Below are 24,469 nucleotides of genomic sequence, written 5' to 3'. Positions count from 1 at the left end.
CATGAACAGCCTCTCTGGCTCCTGATCAAGCTGCTTAACGGCCACGATCCCAGAGACTCAGAAACAAATCTCAAAACCCAGTGGCTTTTGGCAGAAATGCATCTGGACCCCGCAGTAGGTTACTGTCGCCGGGCCACCCCGGGGGGGGGGGGGGGAGGGTGTTGTCCCTCCGCCTGCTCCCCCTTGGCAGCTCAGTGGCCGTCATCCTCCAGAGGCCATTCGAAAGTCAGATCTGGGCCCTCAGTGACGAAACTTGTTGGGCTTCACGGGATGGGGGTGGAGCCGGTCCTGGTCTACCCGTCCCAATGAGACCCCAAGTCATCGTCCACGAACGGTCTCTCTGGCTCCTGATCAAGCTGCTCAATGGCCATGTTCCCAGAGACTCAAGAGCAAATCTCGAAACCCAGCAGGTTTTCGCAGAAATCCCTCCAAATTTAAGTGTTAAAATTTCAGAATTTCAAAATCACATGGCCTGACTGCAGCCACGCGACATCATATGTTATTCATAACCAGCAATAGTACACAAATTGTCTACTGTTGCCTTTTCAGCAGATCTGAGTGTTGGGGTAAAATCTCAAATAATAATGGTGGGTCTGGTGTCGAAATATTGAATGTGATCAAAGTAGAGAGAGAGTAATGTGGAAATCATCTGCCCCACAGGTAGGGGGAGGGTGTGGGATGGGGATATACTGGGGTTTTTGGTGGTGGAGAATGGGCACTGGTGAAGGTATGGGTGTTTCACTGTATGACCAAGACTTAGACCCGAAAGCTTTAATTGCTCTCATGGTGAATCAATAAATAAAATTATAAAAAATGAAAAATAAAACAAACAAACTGTTCACTTACATGTTCTTATGCAACAAGTGTTCACAAAACATATCATGTAATAGTTATGTATAGCAAAAGATAAGGGATCAAAGATTAGAAAATGAACTGAGAGAGAATGCAGTGAAAGTACAGCAGGTAGGGTGCTTGCTTTGGGCATGGCCCTAGGGATGATCAATCTCCAACACCTCATTTGGTCCCCTGAGCACCATAAGAAGTCATTTCTGAGTGCAGAGTCAATAAAAAGGAAGAAAATAAGCTGACAGACTCATAAAAGCAATTTTAGTGAAGAAAATAATTACAAGAGTTTCTGTAGAGTGAAAATTGAGGAAGAGACAGATATGGTATTATGCCTCCACATGCTTCCAAAAATAAATGAATAAAAACAAACAGCTAAATTTACAATCAAAAGATCCAGTATTGGAGCTGGAGAGATAGTGCAAGGAATAAGTGCTTGCCTTGCATGCAGCTGACCCCCAGCACTATCACCCCAGCATAGACAGCAGTGATCTCAGAGCACAGAAGGAGTGGGTTCTACAGTCTACCGATGTGTTCCATTTTGGGCAAGAGGTTTTTTTTTTTCCTCAAATAAAGAATATGACTAAAATATTGATCCATAATGATGACTGTAAAAGTGAAAGCATTTTACAAGAACTATCAACTGCCTCAATTCTTTAAATCTCATGTTAGGGGGCTGGAGCGATGGCAAAGCCGGTAGGGCATTTGCCTTGCACATGGCCGACCCGGGTTCGATTCCCAGCATCCCATATGGTCCCCTGAGCACCGCCAGGGGTAATTCCTGAGTGCAGAGTCAGGGGTGATCCCTGTGCATTGCTGGGTGTAACCCAAAAGCAAAAAAAAAAAATCTCATTTTAGTCACATGGCATGAACAAGTCAATGTTGGGGGTGTAGGAAGGGAGAGGAGAGGAAAGATGAAGTTAAAGCAAGAATTTCCCAACCAGCAAATTAAGAGTAAAACAACTGGTGTTAATACAGTTACTTTAAAAAAATAATTTTAATAGAAAAAAGTGTCCTAAAAGTCTACATCAAATCAGTTGAGATGGATCCAAAGAGCAACAGGTTTCATGGTGACTGGAATGAATAGATGTTGGGTTGTGTTGATGATGCACATTGCTATAAGTAAGGAGATGAGTTTTTCGGAATGCGTAGTTTTGTGCAGAACAAATCTGCAGTAGGCATTCAAGTGGAGGTTTCAAGAGGGTAAAATGCTTAAATTATTGTTTTCTGCCTCCAACCTTTACTGTCTCTCTCTCTCTCTTTCTCTCTCTCTCTCTTTCTCTCTCTCTCTCTCTCTCACACACACACACACACACACACAAACACACAGACACAAAGTAAAAAAAAAGAAGAAAAAAGAAAATGAAATACAAAATAAGAGCAAAATCCATAAAATGTACTAAGGAAAAAACTCTACAGGATAAGGACCTCAAAGGTGCTTTTCTTTCTTTTTTTTTGTTTTGGCTGTGCTCAGGACTTACTCCAGGCTCTGTGCTCAGGGATCACACATGGCAATGCTCCAGGGACCATATGTGGGGCCGGGATTGAACACAAGTCGCAGCACTATCTCCTGCATACTCAGAGGTGTTTCTAATGATTGGACTCCATTGGCAAACATAACAAAAACAAAAATAAACAGACTGGAGGTACACTAAAGGAGTTAAGGTGCTTGCCTTGCATGTACCCTAGCTCAATCCCTGGCACCTCAAATACCACCAGGAATGATCTCCGAGCACAGAGCTAGGATGCAGTAATCCCCAATATGCCTGGAATGGCCCAAACTGGCCACCCCCTTCCAATATATAAGCAACTGAGGCATATAGGCATATAAAAAAATATGAAGAAAATTAGTAAGAATAAGAAAGAAAATGGACATCATCACTTATTATTAGGAAAATGAAAATTTAAAACAATGATATATCACCTTGAACCAGTAATAGTATACAACAAAAAGATTGGAAACTTTCAGCGTTGGGAGGGATGCTATGTAAAGAAACCCTCACTCTCAGTCTCTGTTCGTGGGAATGTTGTCTGGTTCAAGTTTCGGTGCAAAAATATGAAAATTTCTCAAAAAAAAAGAAAGCGGAGTTCCCACATAACCCAGCAATTCCATTTCTTGGCATCTACCCCCACCCCAACAACACAAATACTAATTCAAAACAATATATGCAGACCTATATTTTTTGCAGTACTTAATACAACAGCCAGAGAATAGAAACAGACCAAATGTCCAATGACAGATGAATGGATCAAGGAGCTGTGGTGTGCAAACCCAACAGAATACTATGCAGCCATGAAAAACATCATGACATTTTCTGCAATTTGGGTTGCATTGGAAAGAATAAAAAATAAGGATACAAAATAAGTCAGAGGTAGAACAAATACAAGATGATCTAATTTGTGGTACATAGAGAAACAAAGCAAGGAAATAGATAGTATCAAATAACATAACCCCTGGCACTAGTTTAAAGAACTGAGAATACCAGGCAAGGGATGGAGTGGAATGGAAGGAAATGATGTAATGGATTCAAAGCAACAGGACATTGGTGGAACGTCATGGATACTATGTTGGTGGTGAGGTACAGTTAACATTAAAACAAAACCATAAATGTTAGTATTATTATAAATATGCGACCTAAACTATAACAGTAATTAAAAAATTAAAAGAAACAAGTAGTAGAAGAAGGAGGCAGTAGAGTTAAGTGTTTTGGTTTGTTTTTTAAGACTAGAAAAATGTAATTTGTAAACTAAAAACAAACAAAAACCAAAACCTTAAAATACAAAGTTTTGGCAATTACTTGCATGCAGTCTTGTCAAGTACAAATCCCTTCTACAAAATTTGCTTTGTTCACAGCCATATTCTAGTACTTAAGACCACGACTGGGTATACAGCAGGTATGATATCAGAGCTTACTTAATGAATCTATGTACCATTCTTATATCCTCCCTCTCATTCTTTCCAAAAATATTTCCTATAAGTCACCAGTATTATTGATTTCCTTACAGTTTTTACTTCCTTTTAAAAATATCCATTTATGCTTTCTCACTATCGTTTGCCAAACTAGCACAACAGATAGAGAGATATCTAATTTCTGATCTCCGGTCCTTCCTGCATCTAGGCTATGGACAGCAAGGTTCTCTTTTTTAGAATGTGTATTTTTTTTCCCGGGGGGTGGGAGTTGTTACAGACCTATTTGTTTTCTCCTCATCTTTCCTAGTTTCCCACTTTATTTTGCATGAATACCAAACTGCACTCATCTTTCTATACATCAGAGAATGCCATTTCCTCTGACTATCACATCTGTTTCTTCATTTGGCTGGCTATGACTCACTCTTTATAGCTAAATTTGGTTCTCAACTCTGCTTGCCATTCTTCTTTTTAAAAACAGTCATTAACAAATATTTATTCTGTGGCTGGCATGTGCAATGTGGTATGCCAGGTGTTAGGGCTACAGAGGAGGCAAAGAAAGACAAGGTTTTTGCCTACAGACATATAGACAAGGTCAGCCTGTCCTCATATATTTGATTTTCTATATGACATTTGATAATTTTCTTATTAAGCATATTATGAAATTAGCCTATATTCACATAGTAACTATTCAATGGATGTTTCCTTAATGATTTTAACATCATGTGTGAAATTAGTAAGGGCATGTTTGTTTTTTAGTCTTGGGGTAATTCTCCTCTTCTGGTCAGGTAGAAGTCCTAAGCAGTCAGGGTCCAACGTCCTATCCTACTCAAGTGCCTGGAAGAGGAAAGACAGGATAGGTACCTAGCTATTTATATGAGATATGGGAAGATCACTAGATAGGGTTTAACTGCAAAAGGGAGACGGGAAAAGAGAAATACTGAATTATCACAACAAAAAATGTATGTAAATGTACATACAGGGCCAGAAAGATAATGTCAGAAACAAAACATCCCCTTACTTTCTAGAAAATACATGACTATTATTTATAAAATTCAAAAATTGGGTTTACTTACTATTGTAAAATATGACCCTTACTAACTCGAAATTTAATACATTCAATTAAAGTCAGAAATAAAAAGCAGGTTCCACTAGATAGAACCTACAAGGACACAGATTTCAGTTTAAAATAAAAAAGAAAATGATATACAGATGCTCAACAATAAAACTGGTCACCTCCTGCCACTGGAGATTTAGTATCATGAAAGAATAGTTTCAGCAAGCTTTTGCAGCAACTCATAGATTGTGATCCTGATGTTTCATATACAGAAGATATTAAATGCCTAAATAAACGAAAGACGGATGGGTAAAAAAGAAAATCCAATTAAAGAAATGTTTCCCACTTAGCGATAGCACAGCGGGTAAGGTGTCTGCCTTGCATGCGGCCAACCCAGGTTCAATTCTCCCACCCCTCTCGGAGAGCCCAGCAAGCTACCGAGAGTAGCTCGCCCACATGGCAGAGCCTTGCAAGCTACCCGTGACATATTCGATATGCCAAAAACAGTAACAACAAAACTCACAATTTGCTGTGAGACATTACTGGTGCCCACTCGAGCAAATAGATCAACAATGGGAGGACAGTGCTACAGTGTAGTGCTACAGTAACATAAAACCAAAGTTATAAATTCTTTCCCATTTTTCACAGTCCTTTGAGGAGAGGATAGCTGGGGAAAAAAATATACTCATCCCAGATTATTAGATTTTAGGACATTCTTTAGTTTGTTAAAGTCTCTTCTACTTTTTTCTCTAATCTGAAAAATGTGTAGCCTCATAAAACTACTCCTCATTGTACATTTTCCTGTAGAAGGATTGCCCAAATAACACAAATCATGGTGAGAGTAAGTGAAGGAAAATTAAAACAGGCATCTTTCTCAGGGCATAATTAAAATTTTAGGTGGAATTTGTTGGTCATATTTTACTTATTATTTTACTTATTATTTTTATTGGATGGGGGGCAGTTTGGCTAACCTGGCAGTACTCAGCAGCTATTCCTGGCTCTATACTCAGAAATGATCCCTGGTCCTCATCAGGTGACCATATGCAGGGCTGTTGATCAAATCAAGATCAACCACATGCAAGGCCTTAATCTAAGCACTACCGCACAGGCACTAGCTGGCCATCTTCTAACATCAGAAAATTTATCCTTAAAAGATCTGAAGCAGAACCTATGTTAGTCATTGAAAAATATCCAAGCACTAGAAATAAATACCTCAACAAAGTATTCCTGACCAAGAATAAAACGAGATAACATTTTTTTCTTTCATGAGTATTACTGAGGAGATAAAAGTATGAGAAAAAAAAAGATGAAGCTCTTTAAAGGAAATTAACATTTTCAGAGGCCAAAGAAAACAATAGAGCAGAAGTAGCAAGAAAAAATCTTTTCTTTGTGGATTTCTGGAAAATTCATAAAACACAAAAGTAGGAAATTATTTTTACAGATGATTGTAAACTAGAATTTTACTTTTACAACCCATTTCATATATTTAAGTGATATGAATAGACACGTCTTTTTTTGAGGACGCTGAAGTGGTCTTATGGCAGCTAACTAAATGAGTTTCCCATATACAAAGTAATTTAAATTGGAAAAGTGCATCTATATTATATAGAATATAAGCAGAAAAGTCTGGGACCAGGCCAAATTTTTGAATATTTAAACCATGCACTAGAAATAAAATATACTGGTGTAAATGAAGTTTTCCTTGTTATTTAGTTAAGACTTCTGGTTATATATACTTTTATTTAAAAAATTTTTATTAGTGAAAGATCATGAGGTTCAGTTGTAGACTTCAAAATTTTGTGCTTGGGTTTCAGTAATACGATGATCGAATACCCATCCCTCCACCAGTGCCCATTTTCCACCACCACTAATCCCAGTATCCCTCCCACACCCCATGCCCCCTGCATCCCACCCCACCTCTGTGGCAGGGCATTCCCTTTTATTCTCTCTCTCCTTTTGGGTGCTGTAGTTTGCAAAAGAGGCACTGAGTGGCAATCATGTTTGGTATATAATTTACTTTCAGCATGCATCTCCCATCCTGGGAGGGTCCTCCCAACACCCTTTACTTGGTGCTCCCTTCTCTATCTGAGCTGCCTTTCTCCCTAGCATGTGTGGCTGGCCTCCAAGCCATGAAGTGAACCTCCTGGAACTTATCTCAACTATTCTTGGGTGTTAGTCTCCTACTTTGCTACTTTATATTCCCCAGATGAATGCACTCTTTCTATGTCTGTTCCTCTCTTTCTGAGTCATTTCTCTTAGCATGATACTTTCTATGTAGTACCACTTATGTAAATTTCATGACTTCATCTTTTCTAACAGCTGGATAGTACTCCATTGTGTAGGTTATATATACTTTTTAAATAATTGTGATGGCCATTCCTAGTACTTAGAAGGAATACTCAAGAAATACTCCTGCTACACACACACCTGATAATACAGGGGCCAGGGGGCATGTGTTATACTACCACTAAAGCCACACACACACACTCCAGCCCTAAGAAATACTTGTTATAGACATAAATTTCAATATTCAGGCTCTTTCCTACTTCACTAAAAATAAAAGTTTTTTTAGCTATGGAAAAAAATAATACCTGTAAGCATAAAAACACATATAAGCATATCACATGTACAAACTGATTCACTCATTTCTTTTCCTATTTATTTTTACAGTAGCCTGTGTGCAATGTCATTATAGTAATTATTACAATATGTCAGTATTATTACTTTACTAATCTATTATCCTTGACTATGATCACTCTTGTACCAACAGTTATTCATCTTTGTTATCTGTTATCAATACCTGTTTCATAGATGGGATCCAACTCAAGGAATTAAAAGGACTGTCATATCAGTCCTAATAAACGTAGTCAACTATAGAGTCAGCAGCAAAGAAAATCCCTTTGTTAGCCTGACAATTCCGAGTAAAAATCATTTCAACCAATCCACCCAAATGCTGTCTAACCGAAACATGAAACTTAACAGATAAAGAAGGTGCACGTTAACAATGATCTTGCATAGAAAGTTTCTCCTTTTAAGAATTTACTTAGACTCTATTCACGCTACATTAACTTTATTCATTGCTGTGGCAGATGAAAAAAGAATAGGAAGTGGGCAGGTGGGTGGAGTATAGGCCTCCTGTTCAATGAAAAGCTGGCAAATAGGCTTACCTCTTCAGACTGTTCCCGGGTCTGTGCAGGTGAAGATCTTCTCCCCACTGTAAGTCGATGGCAGGGATAAGAGAGCCCTGATTCAGCAAGACACATCTGCAAAAAATAAAAAAAGTCACTTATAAACAAAATAAAGCTATATTTCACAATTTTACTTCTTGGTTCTGTTCTACTATTTTTGAAGTTAGAGCAGAAATGAAGTCAGATTAGAAAACTAATTCTAATAGACCAGGTAATAGATTATAACACACTGAAATGAAAAATTTCCATATATGAACTCTTAATAGCTAAGGCTAAGGCAAGACAATATTGTCTAAGTGCTAGACAAGAATTGAGGGTTTTGGAAATACAAATAAGCTTAAAATAAAGCTAATCATATACATTTGACCTCTCCAAACACAAGCATGTGTTGATACTTTTCTTATAGTAGAATAATGTCTCATAGTGGTAGGGCGTTTGCCTTGCGCGCGGCCGACCTGACCAACCCGGGTTCAATTCCTCCGCCCCTCTCGGGGAGCCTGGCAAGCTACCGAGAGTATCTTGCCCGCACAGCAAAGCCTGGCAAGCTACCTGTGATGTATTCGATATGCCAAACACAGTAACAACAAGTCTCACAATGGAGATGTTACTGGGCCCGCTCAAGCAAACTGATGAACAACGGGAGGACAGTTCCTAATTCTCAGTACTCTATATCTCTAGGAGGAGGGTATCTAGAAGAATGCTTGAAGGCATTAAAAACCAAAAATCTGGTATCAAAGTTAGTACAGCAGATACTATGTGATCTAAAAGACTATGCCCAAATCTGTCAAGTTTAGTCAAATTAAATAAAAAGATTTAGCCTCATCCGCTGTGCTACTGCTCCAGCCCAATAAGGCATACACACACACACACACACACACACACACACACACACACACTAAGTTGATAGTGAGAAGATATCAAAAAACTATTTGAGAGTTTCACAAATATAAGTAAATACAGGCCACTTTGGCCTAGCTACAAGTAAAAAATATTGAATCATCAAAAGAGGGTGTTTTTCTTTGGATTTTACTTAATAAAACATTTGTATTTTAATTTAGCTTCTTTGATTGTTAGAAATAAAGCAAGCTCTCCATCAGCACACTGAAAACATGCATTAATAGCTTTATGGCAGATGTGAATTAAGTTGATAAGAGAAAATCTGTAAGTTCATAAGGAACAGTCAAAGATACTTTGGTGGGTTATTCATGGTTACACCTCAAACATGTGCTATAATCAGACTAATTTCCTACAGACAAATATTGGAATGAACAATGAAAATGTCATATAAATAACCAAGTATTCAAGTGTCGTGTGTATTCTCATATAGAATATGCTGATAAAAAATTATATGCTTTGACTGCTGTTTCCCTGTAGTCTGTTTGGAGAATTTTGTTTTTGAATCTAGATGATTTAGCATTATGTTTTATAAATGCCAAGTGATCTGATTAATAAACTAAAATATCAAACCAATAATTACAATAAGAATGTTAATTTACTTAATTTCAATAAAAATAAAAGCAAACATAAATTGAATAAAAACAGGCAACATTGTATGTTATTCTCTTTCTTTTTTTGGCTTTTGGATCCCTATGTCCAGAACTTACTCCTGGCTCTGCTTAGGAATCACTCCTGGCAAGGCTTGGGGGAGCATATGGAATGCTGGGATCAAACCCAGGTCAAATGTTCAGAAGACAAGTGCCTTACCCGCTGAACTATTTCCTTGACCCAATTTTCACAATATTTTTGATTTGCACTAAAAGAACCTCCTCCCCCCAATCTGAAATGTTATGGTAATGAAACAGTAGTGATGGTAAATGTCAGTAACAGTGTAGTATGAAGGAAAGCAATCTGAACCAATAACCAGAAAAAGTTCTTTTCAAAGACTGCCTAAACCTCCTGATCCCAGTCAAGTCATTTCTATATTTGAAACTAGTTTTTTTCATTTGTTAACTGAAGAAAGAAATCTCAGTATTAACTCTGTGGACTTCTGAAAATGAGGAAAAAGTGACCTTGAAACTAAAATGGATTAGGAAGAAGGGTTGTTATTATTCTAGTGACCATTATTTTCAGGACCTAGAGGAAAAAAAATGTAGTGATTAACTTACATTAGGACTACCTTTCATATAATCAATAATGTGTTCAGTTAAAAGTGCACATTTTTTCAAATGTGCTAGAAGAATATTACTTTAAAAAGGACATGGCAATGCAAAAGGGCTGGCTCCTTCTAAGTTGTACAAGTGGGCCTATGTATCACTCCATGTAAGATTCTACTGATCACAGTACACCATGGCACGCACTTAAAGAACCAGCATGTTCTGAGTTATTACATACCCAACATTAATTAGAAGTAGGATAATATCTTCATCAGGCAGTGTCATGTAGGGTTGAGGGACCGTAAAGAACAATAATTACTCAGAGAGTGACTTTAAGAGGTTAGAGCCAAAGCAAACATTTGCTCGGTCTCATTAGCTTTATAAACTTCAATGATAAATCAGTAATAAAAAAATAGCAAAGTATAATAAAGGGGCAGAGAGATAGTACAGAAGGTAGTCTGCCGTGCATGTGGCTCAACCACGGGCACCACATATAGTGCCCCAAGCATCACCAGGAGTGAACCATGAACAGAGCCAATTGGCAGTGCTGACTCAGACAGGTGTGGATCAAATACAGAAACAAAAATGAAAAAGGTACGGGGCTGAAGATAGAATATGAGTGGATAAGGTACTTGCCAGGCAAACGGCTAGTTCAATCCCAAGCACCGTGTGGCTGTCAGGTCCCCCAGAGATTGCCAGGAGTGATGCCTGGGCAAAAAGCCAGGAATAAGCCCTGAGTACAGCTGGATAGGACTCCAACACAACAGCAACCAAAAAAGTAAAGTAAAAGAATTTTTCTGCTTCAATTCTCATAGAATATGGTAGAATACAATGTCATTAATTTATAAAATAAGGTCATATAATTTGTCCTATCACTGCTAAGGTGTTAGTATGAAAATCCAACGAGAAAATGCATGTGAAATCAAATGGCTATATAAATGTAAAGGGATAATACTACTATCAATAGGGTACTAATTTTGCAAGAAATTGGAGAAAATTATTAGGACAGCAGATTTGGTTTATAACTGTAGGATAACAATTGATTTGTCCTTTTCTCCCTTGCCACAAGGAGCTTAGGTTTATCAGGTTATACCCATCCCAGTGCTTCTGAGTCACTCCCATTCCTTTGTTTATCTGCAACAATTTCTCTGTGTGCTTTTCTCCAACCAGTTAATCAGCTTTTCCCCTAATCAGAATCTGTTAATTTGTAAGGTCAGATCCTTCTAGGACACTGAACTTGTACTGTAAGTTAATACTGCCTTTCTCCTCTCCTTATATGTCTTTTGAATAGTTTAATGCAATGGACTTTTTGTATAGATACAGGAAGACAGTATTTAGCTTTGTAACTTAGGATTTAATTTGAATATTAATCACTCCTGGGGATCTGCTTTCTCAACTTAAGACTCAGTTGTCCTCACTTCCTAGTGCCCCCAAAAGCAGGTTCCTGACAAGGGACTGGATAGAACCAGGGCAAGCGGTAAGTTATGTGCCTACCCTGGCATCAAGATGGGCCCAAATTTGATGCTGGCATAACATGATTCCCCAAGCACTGAGCCAGGAGTAGCCTGAGTACCTCCAGACTTGCCCCACCCTAAAGGGGAGCAACTAAGTTAAATGTAGCTTAAGTGCATTATATTTACTATAGTTCTGAATTAACCTATACATAAGGGCAAGCATTCAAATCCAAGATTTCTTTAACATAATTTAATACTGTGACTCATTTTCAAAATGTATTTCAAGGTTCTATTCCAATTTATTATAAGCACACAGAAATATAATTCTCAAAAGATGTAATGATATCTACCATTATAATATCATGGAGTTTTCCTGCTCTAGAACTCCTCTGCACTCTGCCTATTTTTATCCTTCTCCCTTGTACCCCTAGAAAGAACTATCTTTTTACTACTTCTTTAGTCTCTTCCAAAATATTACAAAGTTGTAACCATAAAGAAGGCAGTCTTTTCAGCTGATAACTTTCATTGAGTAGTATTTATTTGAAATCTGTCTACATCTTTTCATGACTTGGAATCTCATTTTAGCAATGCACCGTATTACAATCTGCATGTATCGTACTCTATTTGTCCATTCATTTACTAAAAAACAGCTTGGTTGCTTCTAGGAAATGGAGTTATGTATAGAGTTTCCATAAACATCTGGGTGCATTTTTGTGCAGACATAATTTTCAAAACCTTTCCTTAAACACTCAGCAATTGCTAGGCTTATTTACATAAGGGTACAATCACACATGCACACACACACATACACACGGGTATAGTTAGCTTTGTAAGAAACTACCAAATTCTCCAAAGTGGCTGCACCATTTTGCACTCCCAGCAACACCAAATATGAGCTCATATTATTACATTTGATGTTGTCAATGCTTTGAATATTGGCATTCTACAAGGTGTTTAGAGATATATCTCATTATTGTTTGAATTTTCTGGCAAACATATGATAGTTAACACCTTTTCATGTACCTCCTTAGATGACGTGTCTGTTGAGGACTTTGATCCATTTTTAAATCAGGTTATCTGTTATCTTGTTGAGTTCTAATAGTTCTTTGTATAGTTAGGATAACTTTTCTTTATAAGATGTATTTTTTGTAGAAATTTTCTCTCAATTTGAAGCTACTTTCTCATTTTTTTTTAAAAGCCAAGATTTCTTTTTTAAATGTATGAGTACTGCTATTTATTCAGCCACTGATTAGCTGATTGAATTGGGTATGAACTCCACCTTACTTTTTTTTTATAATTTTATTTATTTTTTCTTCTTATATTCAACTATTGAATTATTGTGGGAAAAGTTACAAAGCTTTCAGAATTAAGTCTCAGTCATACAATCATCAAAGACCTTTCCCTTCACCAGTACTCATTTTTTACCACCAAGAACCCCAATATACCGCCCTCCCACCCCTCCCAATGCCTGTGAGGCAGATGATTTCTACTTAACTCTTCTCTATATTGATTACATTCATTATTTCGACAAAAGATGCACCATTATTGTTTAGAATTTTCTCCCCAATGATCAGAATTGCTGAAAAGGTATTGTGAAATACTTTGTTTTCTATAGCTGGTTATGAGAATCATATAATGATTTTGGATTTCTGCAAAGAGCCAGATAATTTAGAGATTGGTTTCTGTACGTCTGGTGTTATGAGCATACCAGAGAGCCGCTCGTGGGGGGGGGGGGGGGGGAACTTGTGACCTTGGTAGGGCATGAAGGATGAGCCGGTACCGCCACCCTTCCCATGAGACTGCAGTTGCCTCGTCACCTCTGGCTCATACCTGGGTTTCCAATAAGCTCTGAGGCGGAAGCCACCTTACTGGTGGGGGGGGGGGGGGAGGGGGAGGCGGAAGGGAGCAACACCCTATCCCTCCCGGGGAGGCATGGTGCCATAGTTTAACGCATAGGTCATTCACTTTTCTGCCACAAGCTGCTGGGCTCTGGACTAAGTCCTTTTGCCTCTGGAGCCATGGCCATGACAGAGAGCTGCTCATGGGGGGCAACCTTGTGACCTTGGTAGGGCATGAAGGATGAGCCGGTACTGCCCCCCTTCCCATGAGTCTGCAGTTGCCCCATCACCGCCGGCTCATACCCGGGTTTCCAATAAGCTCTGAGGGGGCAGCCACCTTGCAGCCGAGGGTGGGGTGGGGGGAGAAGGTGGAAGGGAGCAACACCCTTTCCCTCCCGGGGAGGCATGTCACCATAGTTTGACGCATAGTCCATTCACTTTTCTGCCACAAGCTGCTAGGCTCTGGACTAAGTCCTTTTGCCTCTGGAGCCATGGCCGTGCCAGAGAGCCACTCGTGGGGAGAAACTCGTGACCTGGGTAGGGCATGAAGGACGAGCCGGTACCACCCCCCTTCCCATGAGACTGCAGCATCACCGCTGGCTCATACCTGGCTTTCCTATAAGTTCTGAGGCAGGGAACACCATATTGCTGGGGGGTGGGGGGAGAAGGAAGGGAGCAACACCCTTTCCTTCCTGGGGAGGCATGGTGCCATAGTTTAACTCATGGTCCATTCACTTTTCTGCTGCAAGCTGCTGGACTTTGGACTAAGTCCTTTTGCTTCTGGGTCCATGGCCGTGCTGGAGAGCCGCTTGTGGGGGGCAACTCGTGACCTTGGTAGGACGATACGGCCCCCCTTCCCATGAGACTGCAGTTGCCCCGTCACTGCGGGCTCATACCTGGATTTCCAATAAGCTCTGATGTGGCGGCCACCTTGCTGCCGGGGGGAAGGTGGGGGGATGGCGGAAGGGTGCAACACCCTTTCCCTCCCGGGGAGGCATGGCAACATAGTTTAACACATAGTCCATTCACTTTTCTGCCACAAGCTGCCAGGTTCTGGAATAAGTCCTTTTGCCTCTGGAGTCATGGCCGTGCCAGAAAGTTGCTTGTGGGGGACAACTTGTGACCTCGGTAGGGCATGAAGGACGAGCCGGTACTGCCCCCCACTTTCCATGAGACTGCAGTTGCCCCGTCACTGCCAGCCATATCTGGCTTTCCAATAAGCTCTGAGACAGTGGCCACCTTGTATGCGGTCTGGATGCATTTCTGTCAAAAGCCGCTGGGTTTTGAGATTTGTTTCTGAGTCTCTGGGATCATGGCCATTAAGCAGCTTGATCAGGAGTCAGAGAGGCCATTTGTAGGTGGAGACTCGGGGTCTCGTTGGGATGGGGAGGAAAGGGCCGGTTCCACCCCCATGTGGCGAGGCCCCACAAAAGCCAGATTTTTAAACTGGTGTACAAAAATAAAAATATTCACTGTTCTATTATTTATCCTAATGGTGGTTCTAATTCAAGCCTCTTTCTGTTGTAATAGGCTTTCACGTGTCTATGGCTTAAAGAGTAGATTTGCCATACAAAGTCTTAAAGAATACATTTGCCATCAATTAGTAACAACTCTAAATCTATTTGAAGCTATTTTCCTTCATATAGGAGTTTAGTACTCTTTAATAAGCAAAAACTATGCCAATGATTCTCAAAGAATGGCCTATAAATCAAGGGTTCCTTACATCATGCCACATGTTCCACAAGGTCAAAATAATTTTTATAGTAATACTTAATAACATTTACTTTTCATTATTTTTAAACTGATAGTAAAAGAGCAAAGATAGGCAGAGAACTAATAGTCTCTGCATTCATTCTCATGAAGTATCGATATTATAAAAGCATAAATCAATAAAAGGAGCAAAAGAGAACATCGGATTATACATAAAAGAGTATAAGTATATGGACAAGACTCTAGATTCCACATTAAAACTAATCATTAAGAATATTTTAATAGGAAACTAACACCCAAGAATAGCCAAGATAAGTACCAGGAGGATTACTCATGGCATTCAGGACAGCCGCACATGCTAGGGGAAAAGGCAGCTCAGATAGAGAAGGGAGCAACAAATAAAGGGTGTTGGGAGGTTACTCTCAGGATGGGAAATGTGTGATGAGAGTAGACTGTAGTCCGAACAAGATTGCCACTCAATGTCTCTTTTGCAAACCACAGCACTCAAAAGGAGAGAGATAACAAAAGGGAATGCCCTGCCACAGAGGCAGGGTGGGATGGGGGGATTGGGAGGTAGGAGGGATACTGGGACTGGTGGTGGTGGAGAATGTGCACTGGTGGAGGGATGGGTATTCAATCATTGTATAACTGAAACCCAAGCACAAAAATTTGTAAGTCTACAACTGTACCTCATGGTGTTTCACTAATAAAAATTTAAGAAAAAAAATTGTAACTCTACAACTGTACCTCATGGTGTTTCACTAATAAAAATTTTTTAAAAAAAGAATATTTTAAAATATAAAATATTGGGGGTATGGTGCCGCAAGCAGGTCAATCTGTACCTGTGAGGCGAGTGCATCAGCAGCCTGATGGTGCCTTCAGACTTCCAGATACCCCAAAATTGCTGCTGTTCCTTTGGCCACACACCAAAAACTTGGGGCAAAGTTTACCAAGAAATTAAAATGTCCAAAAGTTAGATATGTGGGAAACACACCCACAAACCACCTCTGGCTCGGCTAGATAATTAGAGGCATGGCCTCTCTGGTTCCTGATTGAACTGCTTAATGGCCATGATCCCAGAGACTCAGAAACAAATATCGAAACCCAGCGTCTTCTGGCAGAAATGCGTCCAGTCCCTGCAGTAGATTACTGGTACTGGGCCAACCCAGGTGGGAATAGGTTTTGTGCCTCGGTCTGTTCCCCTCGGCGGCCCAGTGGCTGCCATCCTTCAGAGGCCACTGGACAGTCAGGTTTGGGCCCGCAGTGATGAGACACACAGGGCCTCATGGGATGGGGGTGGAGCTGGTCCTGTCCTCCCCATCTCAACAAGACCCCAAGTCATCGCCCACGAATGGCCTCTCTGGCGCCTGATCAAGCTGCTTAACGACCAGGATCCCAGAGACTCAAACAAATCTCAAAACCCAGTGGCTTTTGGCAGAAATGCGTCCGGACTCCACAGTACATTACTGTCGCCAGGCCACCCCAGGGAGAAAAGGGTGTTGTCTCTCCACCTGCTCCCCCTTGGCGGCTCGGTGGCTGTCATCCTCCAGAAGCCATTGGACAGTCAGGCTTGGACCCGCAGTGACGAAACTTGTTGGGCCTCACGGGATGGGGGGAAGGGGGGAGGGAGCAGGGCCTGTCCTCCCCACCCCAACAAGACCCCAAGTCATCGCCCACAAATGGCCTCTCTGGCTCCTGATCAAGCTGCTCAATGGCCATGATCCCAGAGACTCAGGAACAAATCTCGAAACCCAGCAGGTTTTGGCAGAAATCCCTCCAGATTTAAGTGTTAAAATTTCAGAATTTCAAAATCACATGGCCCGACTGCAGCCACGCGACATCATATGTTATTCATAACCAGCAATAGAACACAAATTGTCTACTGTTGCCTTTTCAGCAGATCTGAGTGTTGGGGTAAAATCTCAAATAATAATGGTGGGTCTGGTGTTGAAATATTGAATGTGATCAAAGTAGAGAGAGAGTAATGTGGAAATCATCTGCCCCACAGGTAGGGGGAGGGTGTGGGATGAGGGTAGACTGGGGTTTTTGGTGGTGGAGAATGGGCACTGGTGAAGGTATGGGTGTTTCATTGTATGACTGAGACTTAGACCCAAAAGCTTTGTAACTGCTCTCACGGTGATTCAATAAATAAAATTATAAAGAATGAAAAAAAAAAAAGTAAGGTGGAGTTCATGCCCAATTCAATCACCTAATCAGTGGCTGAATAAATAGCAGTACTCCTACATTAAAAAATAAATAAATAAAATATAAAATATGAAATATTTTATATTAAAGGATATGCCATAGCCATGCCACTGCACCAAGCGCCAGGCTGTTTCATTTTGGGCAATCTGGAGGGGGCAGGTGAGGCCTTGCCTGCCCCAATGGAGCCAGCCCTCTCAGCTGAAAACCTCCAGAACTCAAGTCAGCTCTCCACACGCTCAGACAAGACTCACCCCATGAGTCAATCAATTCCTAGACTTTTCTTACTTTACACCACCAATATACCAAGAGTACTATACCACATTTTATTGGGTTTAAAGTAGACGGCAATCAATCTTAGGGATAAATATATTTATCCCAATATAGATATAAGCACACACCTTTAACAACATGTTACTAATCTCTTATAGAAAGGCTTAATGGCTCCTGGATGAAATTCAACAATTTTCACATACTTTCCTCTAAGAAACTTTTTAAGGATCATTTTTAGTGGATTATTCATAACAAGCAATACAAAATAAATTTTGGTTCTGCTTTGGGGGCACAGTTGGGGTTTGGAATGGAAACATGGTGGTGGGGAAGTATAACCATGGTGGGATTGGTTTTCAAATACTAAATGTAATCAAATATTGTGAACAAATTTATAAAAATAATAAATAAATAAAAGGTAATTAAAATACCTTTCTACTTTTTTTAAATGTAAGAGTATTGCTATTTATTCAGCCACTGATTAGCTGATTGAATTGGGCATGAACTCCACCTTACTTTTTCCCCCCATAGTTTTATTTATTTATTTATTTATTTATTTATCTTCTTATATTTATTTATTGAATCACTGTGGGAAAAGATACTAAGCTTTCAGGTTTAAGTCTTGGTCATACAGTGATCAAACACCTCTCCCTTCACCAGTACTCATTTTTTACCACCAAGAACCCCAATATACCCCCCAATCCCTCCCAATGCCTGTGAGGCAGACGATTTCCACTTAACTCTTCTCTACATTGATTACATTCATTATTTCGGCAAAAGATGCACCATTATTGTTTAGAGTTTCCCCTCCCAACAATCAGAATTGCTGAAAAGGCATTGCATGGCACCGCAGTTTAACGCATGGTCCATTCACTTTTCTGCCACAAGCTGCTGGGCTTTGGACTATGTCCTTTTGTCTCTGGAGCCATGGCCATGCCAAAGAGACACTCATGGGGGACAACTTGTGATCTCAGTAGGGCGAGAAGGACTAGCCAATACCTCCCCCCTTCCCATGAGACTGCAGTTGCCCCGTCACCGCCGGCTCATATGTGGCTTTCCTATAAGCTCTGAAGTGGTGGCCACCTTGCCCCCGGGGTGGGGGGGGGGGAAGGAGAAGAAAGTTGAAGGAAGCAACACCCTTCCCTCCCAGAGAGGCATGGCACCGTAGTTTAACGCATGGTCCATTCACTTTTCTGCTGCAAGCTGCCGGGCTCTGGATTAAGTCCTACTGCTTCTGGAGCCATGGCCATGCCGGAGAGCCACTTGTGGGGGGCAACTCGTGACCTCGGTAGGGCGTGAAGGACGAGCTGGTACTGTCCCCCTTCTCATGAGACTGCAGTTGCCCCGTCACTGCCAGCTCATACCTGGCTTTCCTCTAAGGTCTGAGGTGGTGGCCACCTTGCTGCCGGGTGGAGGGGGGGGGCGGGGGGGAGGGGAGAAGGCAGAAGAGAGCAACACCCTTTCCCTCCCAGGGAGGCATGGCGCCGTAGTTTAACGAATGGTCCATTCACTTTTCTGCCGCAAGCTACTGGGCTCTGGATTAAGTCCTACTGCTTCTGGAGCCATGGCCATGCCAGAGAGCCACTTGTGGGGGGCAACTCGTGACCTCGGTAGGGCATGAGAGACCAGCCGGTACCGCTCCCCTTCCCATGAGACTGCAGTTGCTCCATCACCACCGGCTCATACCTGGCTTTCCAATAAGCTCTGAGGCAGCAGCCATCTTGCTGCCGGGGGGAGAAAGGCAGAAGGGAGCAACACCCTAACCCTCCCGGGGAGGCATGGTGCCGTAGTTTAACGCGTGGTCCATTCACTTTTCTGTTGCAAGCTGCCGGGCTCTGGATTAAGTCCTTTTGCCTCTGGAGCCATGGTTGTGTATGCGGTTCAGAAGCATTTCTGCCAAAAACCGCTGGGTTTCAAGATTTGTTTTTGAGTCTCTGGGATCATGGCCATTAATCAGCTTGATCAGGAGCCAGAGAGGCCGTTTGTAAGTGGCAACTCGGGATCTCGCTGGGACGGGGAGGGAAGGTCCGGTTCCACCCCCATCTGGTGAGACCCCACGTCTCGTCACTGCAAGCCCAAACCTGTCTGTCCAGTGTCCTCTGGAGGATGACGGTCTCTGGGCCGCCAAGGGGAATAGGCCAAGACATGACATCTATTCCCACCTGGAGTGGCCCAGCCCCAGTAACCTACTGCAGGAACAGGACGTATTTCTGCCAAAAGTCTTTGGGTTCCGAGGTTCGTTTCTGAGTCTCTGGGATCATGGCCATTAAGCAGTTCGGTTAGGAACCAGAGAAGCCATGCCTCCAATTATATCGCTGAGCCGGGGTGGTTTGTGGGTGTGTCTCCCACATACCTAACTTCTGGCGTTTACTTTCTTGGTAAACTTTGCCCCAAGTTTTTGGGGTCTGTCCAAAGGCGCAGCAGCAATTTGGGGGAATCTTAAAGTCTGACGGTGCCATCAGGCTGCTGATGCACTTGCCTACAGGTACAGACTGACCTGCTAGCAGCACCATACCCCCAAAAACCTTTCTACTTTCAACTATAGATCTGTCTGAGGTCAGAATTCTTTTGACTGTCATTTAATAAGTCATACAATAAGGAAATTACAAAGTATAAAATGACACTACTTACTAATTTTCTTTTTAGAAATACAATTCCTTTTCATTTAAAATGGTAATTATATTAATAAGTAATCAAACTGATTTTACTATAATAAAATTCGTGGTTTTTTTCCTCAATAGTTATTTTGAATACAACAAATACCAAAAGATTTAAGCAAAAGCTTTTTTGGGCTGGAATATCCAATGATTTCTGTTTTCCACAAAAAGGATCTTGAGGACCAGGGATAGTTCAGTGGTAAAAGTTGTCTGCCTTGTAAGTCTGAGACCAGTGAGGTTGAGTTCACTATTGCCCCATAACTGCCCTGCATGAGTGTGATCCCAGCTATTCTGCTTTTTATGGATCTCTTGGGTACAACAAAGTGCGCTATCACAATCAAGTGTGTGTGTCACAACTACAGTGTTACTCCTAGCAAGTGTGCACACACTACAATCATGTGAACAAGCACGACAACCAATAGTGTGAGACATCTGCAATACCAATAGCATGAGACGTCTGTTCAAAGCAATAAACATTAACAACAAAAGCAGAGGGAGAGAAGAAGATAAAAAATTTTTAAGGATCATTAGACCAATAGTCTGTGAATTGCTGAGCTATGTAATATGTACAGATAAAACTATTTTTATAAATAATACCTGCGATCATTTAAAACAACTAAGACTAAAAAACACATTTTGTCAAATTGTTCTTGATAATGTTTGCTTTTATATAACTAAGAAAGCACTAGATACTTTCCATTAATATATGCAAAAGACAATTCCTGTAAAGGATCTTAACTGATTGCTAGCTATCTCTGACAAGGCACTAAGCACAGCATTAGTCTAGGTTTAGCTCTCAGGTGTTTAAGTCCCTTTTAAATCCATTCTTTAAAAATGTGAATTAGTTCTTTAAAGTATTTTTTTATTTTGTAATCAAATTTTATATATCTCCAAACATGTACTTGCAGCTTCCTCACACTTACCTTCCTTCCTCACTGTTAATGCAAAGGACTAAGTGCTGGAGTGAAAACTTAGGAGATAGCAAGGCAATAAAAGTCCATAGAGCAGTCATCAGGAACTTTAAGGTTCTTTTATAAAGCATGGAGTTAAATCACATGAATTACCTCTTGATCCTTTAAAGTTCTAATCTACTGTGACCTTTTATATCAATGAAATTTAGGTCACATCCAGGATATTTGACCTATATGTGATATATGCATAGTAACACAACCAACAATTTTGAAACTATTGTCTGCTATGTCTATCTTTTAAAAAATGAATTTTTGGATCAAAGAGATAGTACAAGAGTAAAGGCACTTGCATTGCATCTCACAGATTCTGGTTCAAATGCCCAGCACTACAAATGGTTTCTCAAGCACCTCCAGAGGTAACAAGTTTGTACAATACAATTCCCTGTGTTCTAACAAGAACAGTAATAAAGAATTTGTTCACTTGTTTTTGGCCAAACATGGCTGTGCTCGAAGCTTACTCCTGGCTCTGTACTCAGAGATCACTCCTGGAGAAGATGGAGGGCCAAGAACAGTGCTGGGGAGCAAACCCAGGTCTAATGCTTTCAAGGAAAGCGTCCTACCTGCTCTCTCCAGTTCCTAGCAAAAATAATTTTTAAAATAAAAGACATATTTTAAGCTTATCACCATCCTGACAAGGTATGAATATAATTAATTCCATCCACTTTGGAAATGCTATGGGACCACCAGCATCATTAAGTAGGACTACTATAATATAAAGGGGATATATATATTCATATATTCACATCTGTTACAAAGTGATTCTTAACTTGGATTATAACTGGCCTATAATAACCTTTGAAAGTGAGTTTGACATGTTTCTAAGTTCAAAATTAAAACAAATAATTACTATTGAGTTTAGTATGGACTGGCATTATATGTGGTACTTTATATGCCTTACCCTAATTAAATCTCAAAACGTAACCCTGTCATATTGGCATTACTATTCATACCATTTTAAAGAGGAGGCTACTTAGCCTTCTTTAGATTAAGAAGCCTGCCCAAGGTCACAATGGTATTAAGTACTAAACCAAAACTCAAAGTAAAGCAATTTTATCTCATGGTTAGCACTGTACCACTGTCCTCCCATTGTTCATCGATTTGCTCAAGCGGGCCCAGTAATGTCTCCATTGTGAGACTTGTTACTGTGTTTGGCATATTGAATACATCATGGGTAGCTTACCAGGCTTTGCCATGCAGGTGAGATACTCTTGGTAGTTTGCCAGTCTCTCTGAGAGGAAAGAAGGAATTGAACCGGGGTTGGCCAGGTCGGGCACGTGCAAGGCAAATGCCGTACCCGTTGGGCTATCGCTCCAGCTGGTTATTCAAAAATAATTCAAACAACTAGTCATGCCCTATTGCATGTTGCGTTATGTTCCTAGAGAATATCAATTCATCAAACATTATACTAGGTGCTTAGTGTAGGTCTATCATATACGGAAAACCTGCAAATGAAAGTTTATCATGATTGTCTAGATTACAAAACAGCTTTAGAAAAAGTACAATAATTTGTCAACGATCAGTCAACTACAAAGTAAAAATCATAATTGACTCTGAAGGCCCTCCAATTTTTCAACTATGTCACTTTTCCAACTAACACAAAGCCTTCAATGACTAAGAAACCCGACAGATAACTGCTGCATCAACCCATTAAGTTTTAAATGCTCACTATTCACTAGAAAAATTAAGATAACTTTAAGCCAAACTGAATCATTAGGTTGAAGTTTCATTTATTGCCAGCCAGAATACAAATCAAAAATCAAAATAGCTTATTTATTCACAGTCCAAGCTTTTTTTTTTTAAATTGCTTATGTGCTAGAAAAGTCACAGAGCTTTAATTTGTGGCAGGTTGAAGCAAGCTTATTAAGAATGTTAGTTACCAAGTGCACATCTACTTGTCTGGACAAGCCCACTGCCACATTCTTGTAGCAGGGTTAAATAGCAGTTTAGTCACCTCATAAAAAAGCACACTGTTAAAAAGGAAGTGACTAATAATAATCTGGAACCAATGAAGTATTTTAAGAGATGTGCATGTCAAGATCAATTATCTACAAAACTTCCGTGTAAATAGCTCAAAAACTGTGTTCTCTGCTTGGCCTTGCTGTGTTACTATCCTCAATTCATTTGGCAAGTTGGGAAGTTTAGTGAAATAAAAACCAACAGTAACAAATTCTGAGGTTTAATTGCTATGTGAATGTTACCATGTAAGCAAGGAGAATTGAAGACACAACTGCTGCTATAAAGAGTTTCATTTCAGATTCCAAACTAAGAGTTGGAAAGTTCTTAGAATTCATTGATTGATGGTATATCAACCAGGAGACCAAATTCAAGATTTAGCTTGTGTGTCACTACCTAATCTGCTCCCACATGCACCATTCTAAGCAAGAATTTTAAGAGAAATGTATCAACAGCCTACAGCTAATTTTTTTCTAACAGCAGCCTCATCACACCCTCGCCCCTTCCCCCAAATTCCAATACCACTTTGATTTCACAAAATCTAGCCCAATCCTCCATTTAACAGGGGGAAGAAACTGAGATGTAGAGAGGTAGAGTGGTTCACCCAAAGCTATACATCGGCTTAATGATAATACAAGTGTGTTCACTTAACTCCTAATTTTTTGTACTAATAACCAATGGTCTTCAAAGATGTTATAGTTAGTTGCAAAATACTAATAATAACTATCTTGGTTTAATTACCCCACATTGCTGTAAATCATTTTTAGGAGACACACACATATATATGAAAAAAATTTCAAACACTGCTTTTTCTGTCTAGTGGCTATTCTCTCACCTATTTAAAGAAGAATGGCCAGTTTACCAAATAAAAATCCTACATCAGACCAACAGAGAGCTTTTATCTGCAAGATAAAAATAAACCAAAAATATTCAGCTAAATCAGGTCCTGTTTTAAAGCCAATTCTTTAGCTGTTTGTGTGTGTAAATTGAAATTGACTTGATTTTCAGTTCCAGCCTCAGCTTTGTCATTTAATTGCTTGTGAGCACCCTCTAGTGGAGGGCAGAAGAGGGAAAAAATACATTGCTTCTCATCTATAAAACTGGTAATCCCTGCTTTCCCATGCCTTCATTTATTCATGACGGAATAAATTATATTAACCACATACTAGTTCCTACCTGAATCATTCATTATATATTAAGTTCAGCACTTATTCAACATATATTTACTCAATGTTTAAATTCTTATGTTGGAAGCTTGGCTCCTGACTTGGATATTTAATGATAGTTTCTAAGACCTCATTTTCTTTTTTGCTTTTTGGGTCACA

At 40.2% G+C, this 24,469-nt stretch overlaps 1 protein-coding gene across 1 annotated transcript in view; it reads right to left on the bottom strand.

Moving 5' to 3' along the window:
* FAF1 (Fas associated factor 1) overlaps window positions 1-24,469 on the bottom strand; it is a 431,446-nt gene that overhangs the window by 167,574 nt on the left and 239,403 nt on the right. Inside the window, exon 9 of the mRNA XM_056122297.1 lies at window positions 7,976-8,071. Within this exon, the coding sequence (XP_055978272.1) occupies window positions 7,976-8,071 (96 nt within the window). The remainder of the gene's footprint in view (window positions 1-7,975; window positions 8,072-24,469) is intronic.

Source organism: Sorex fumeus, unplaced genomic scaffold, assembly GCF_029834395.1.
Source record: "Sorex fumeus unplaced genomic scaffold, SorFum_2.1 ptg000045l, whole genome shotgun sequence".
Classification (NCBI taxonomy): Eukaryota; Metazoa; Chordata; class Mammalia; order Eulipotyphla; family Soricidae; genus Sorex; species Sorex fumeus.
Note: the sequence above shows the minus strand (reverse complement) of the source record. Positions and strands in the feature narration are given on the sequence as shown.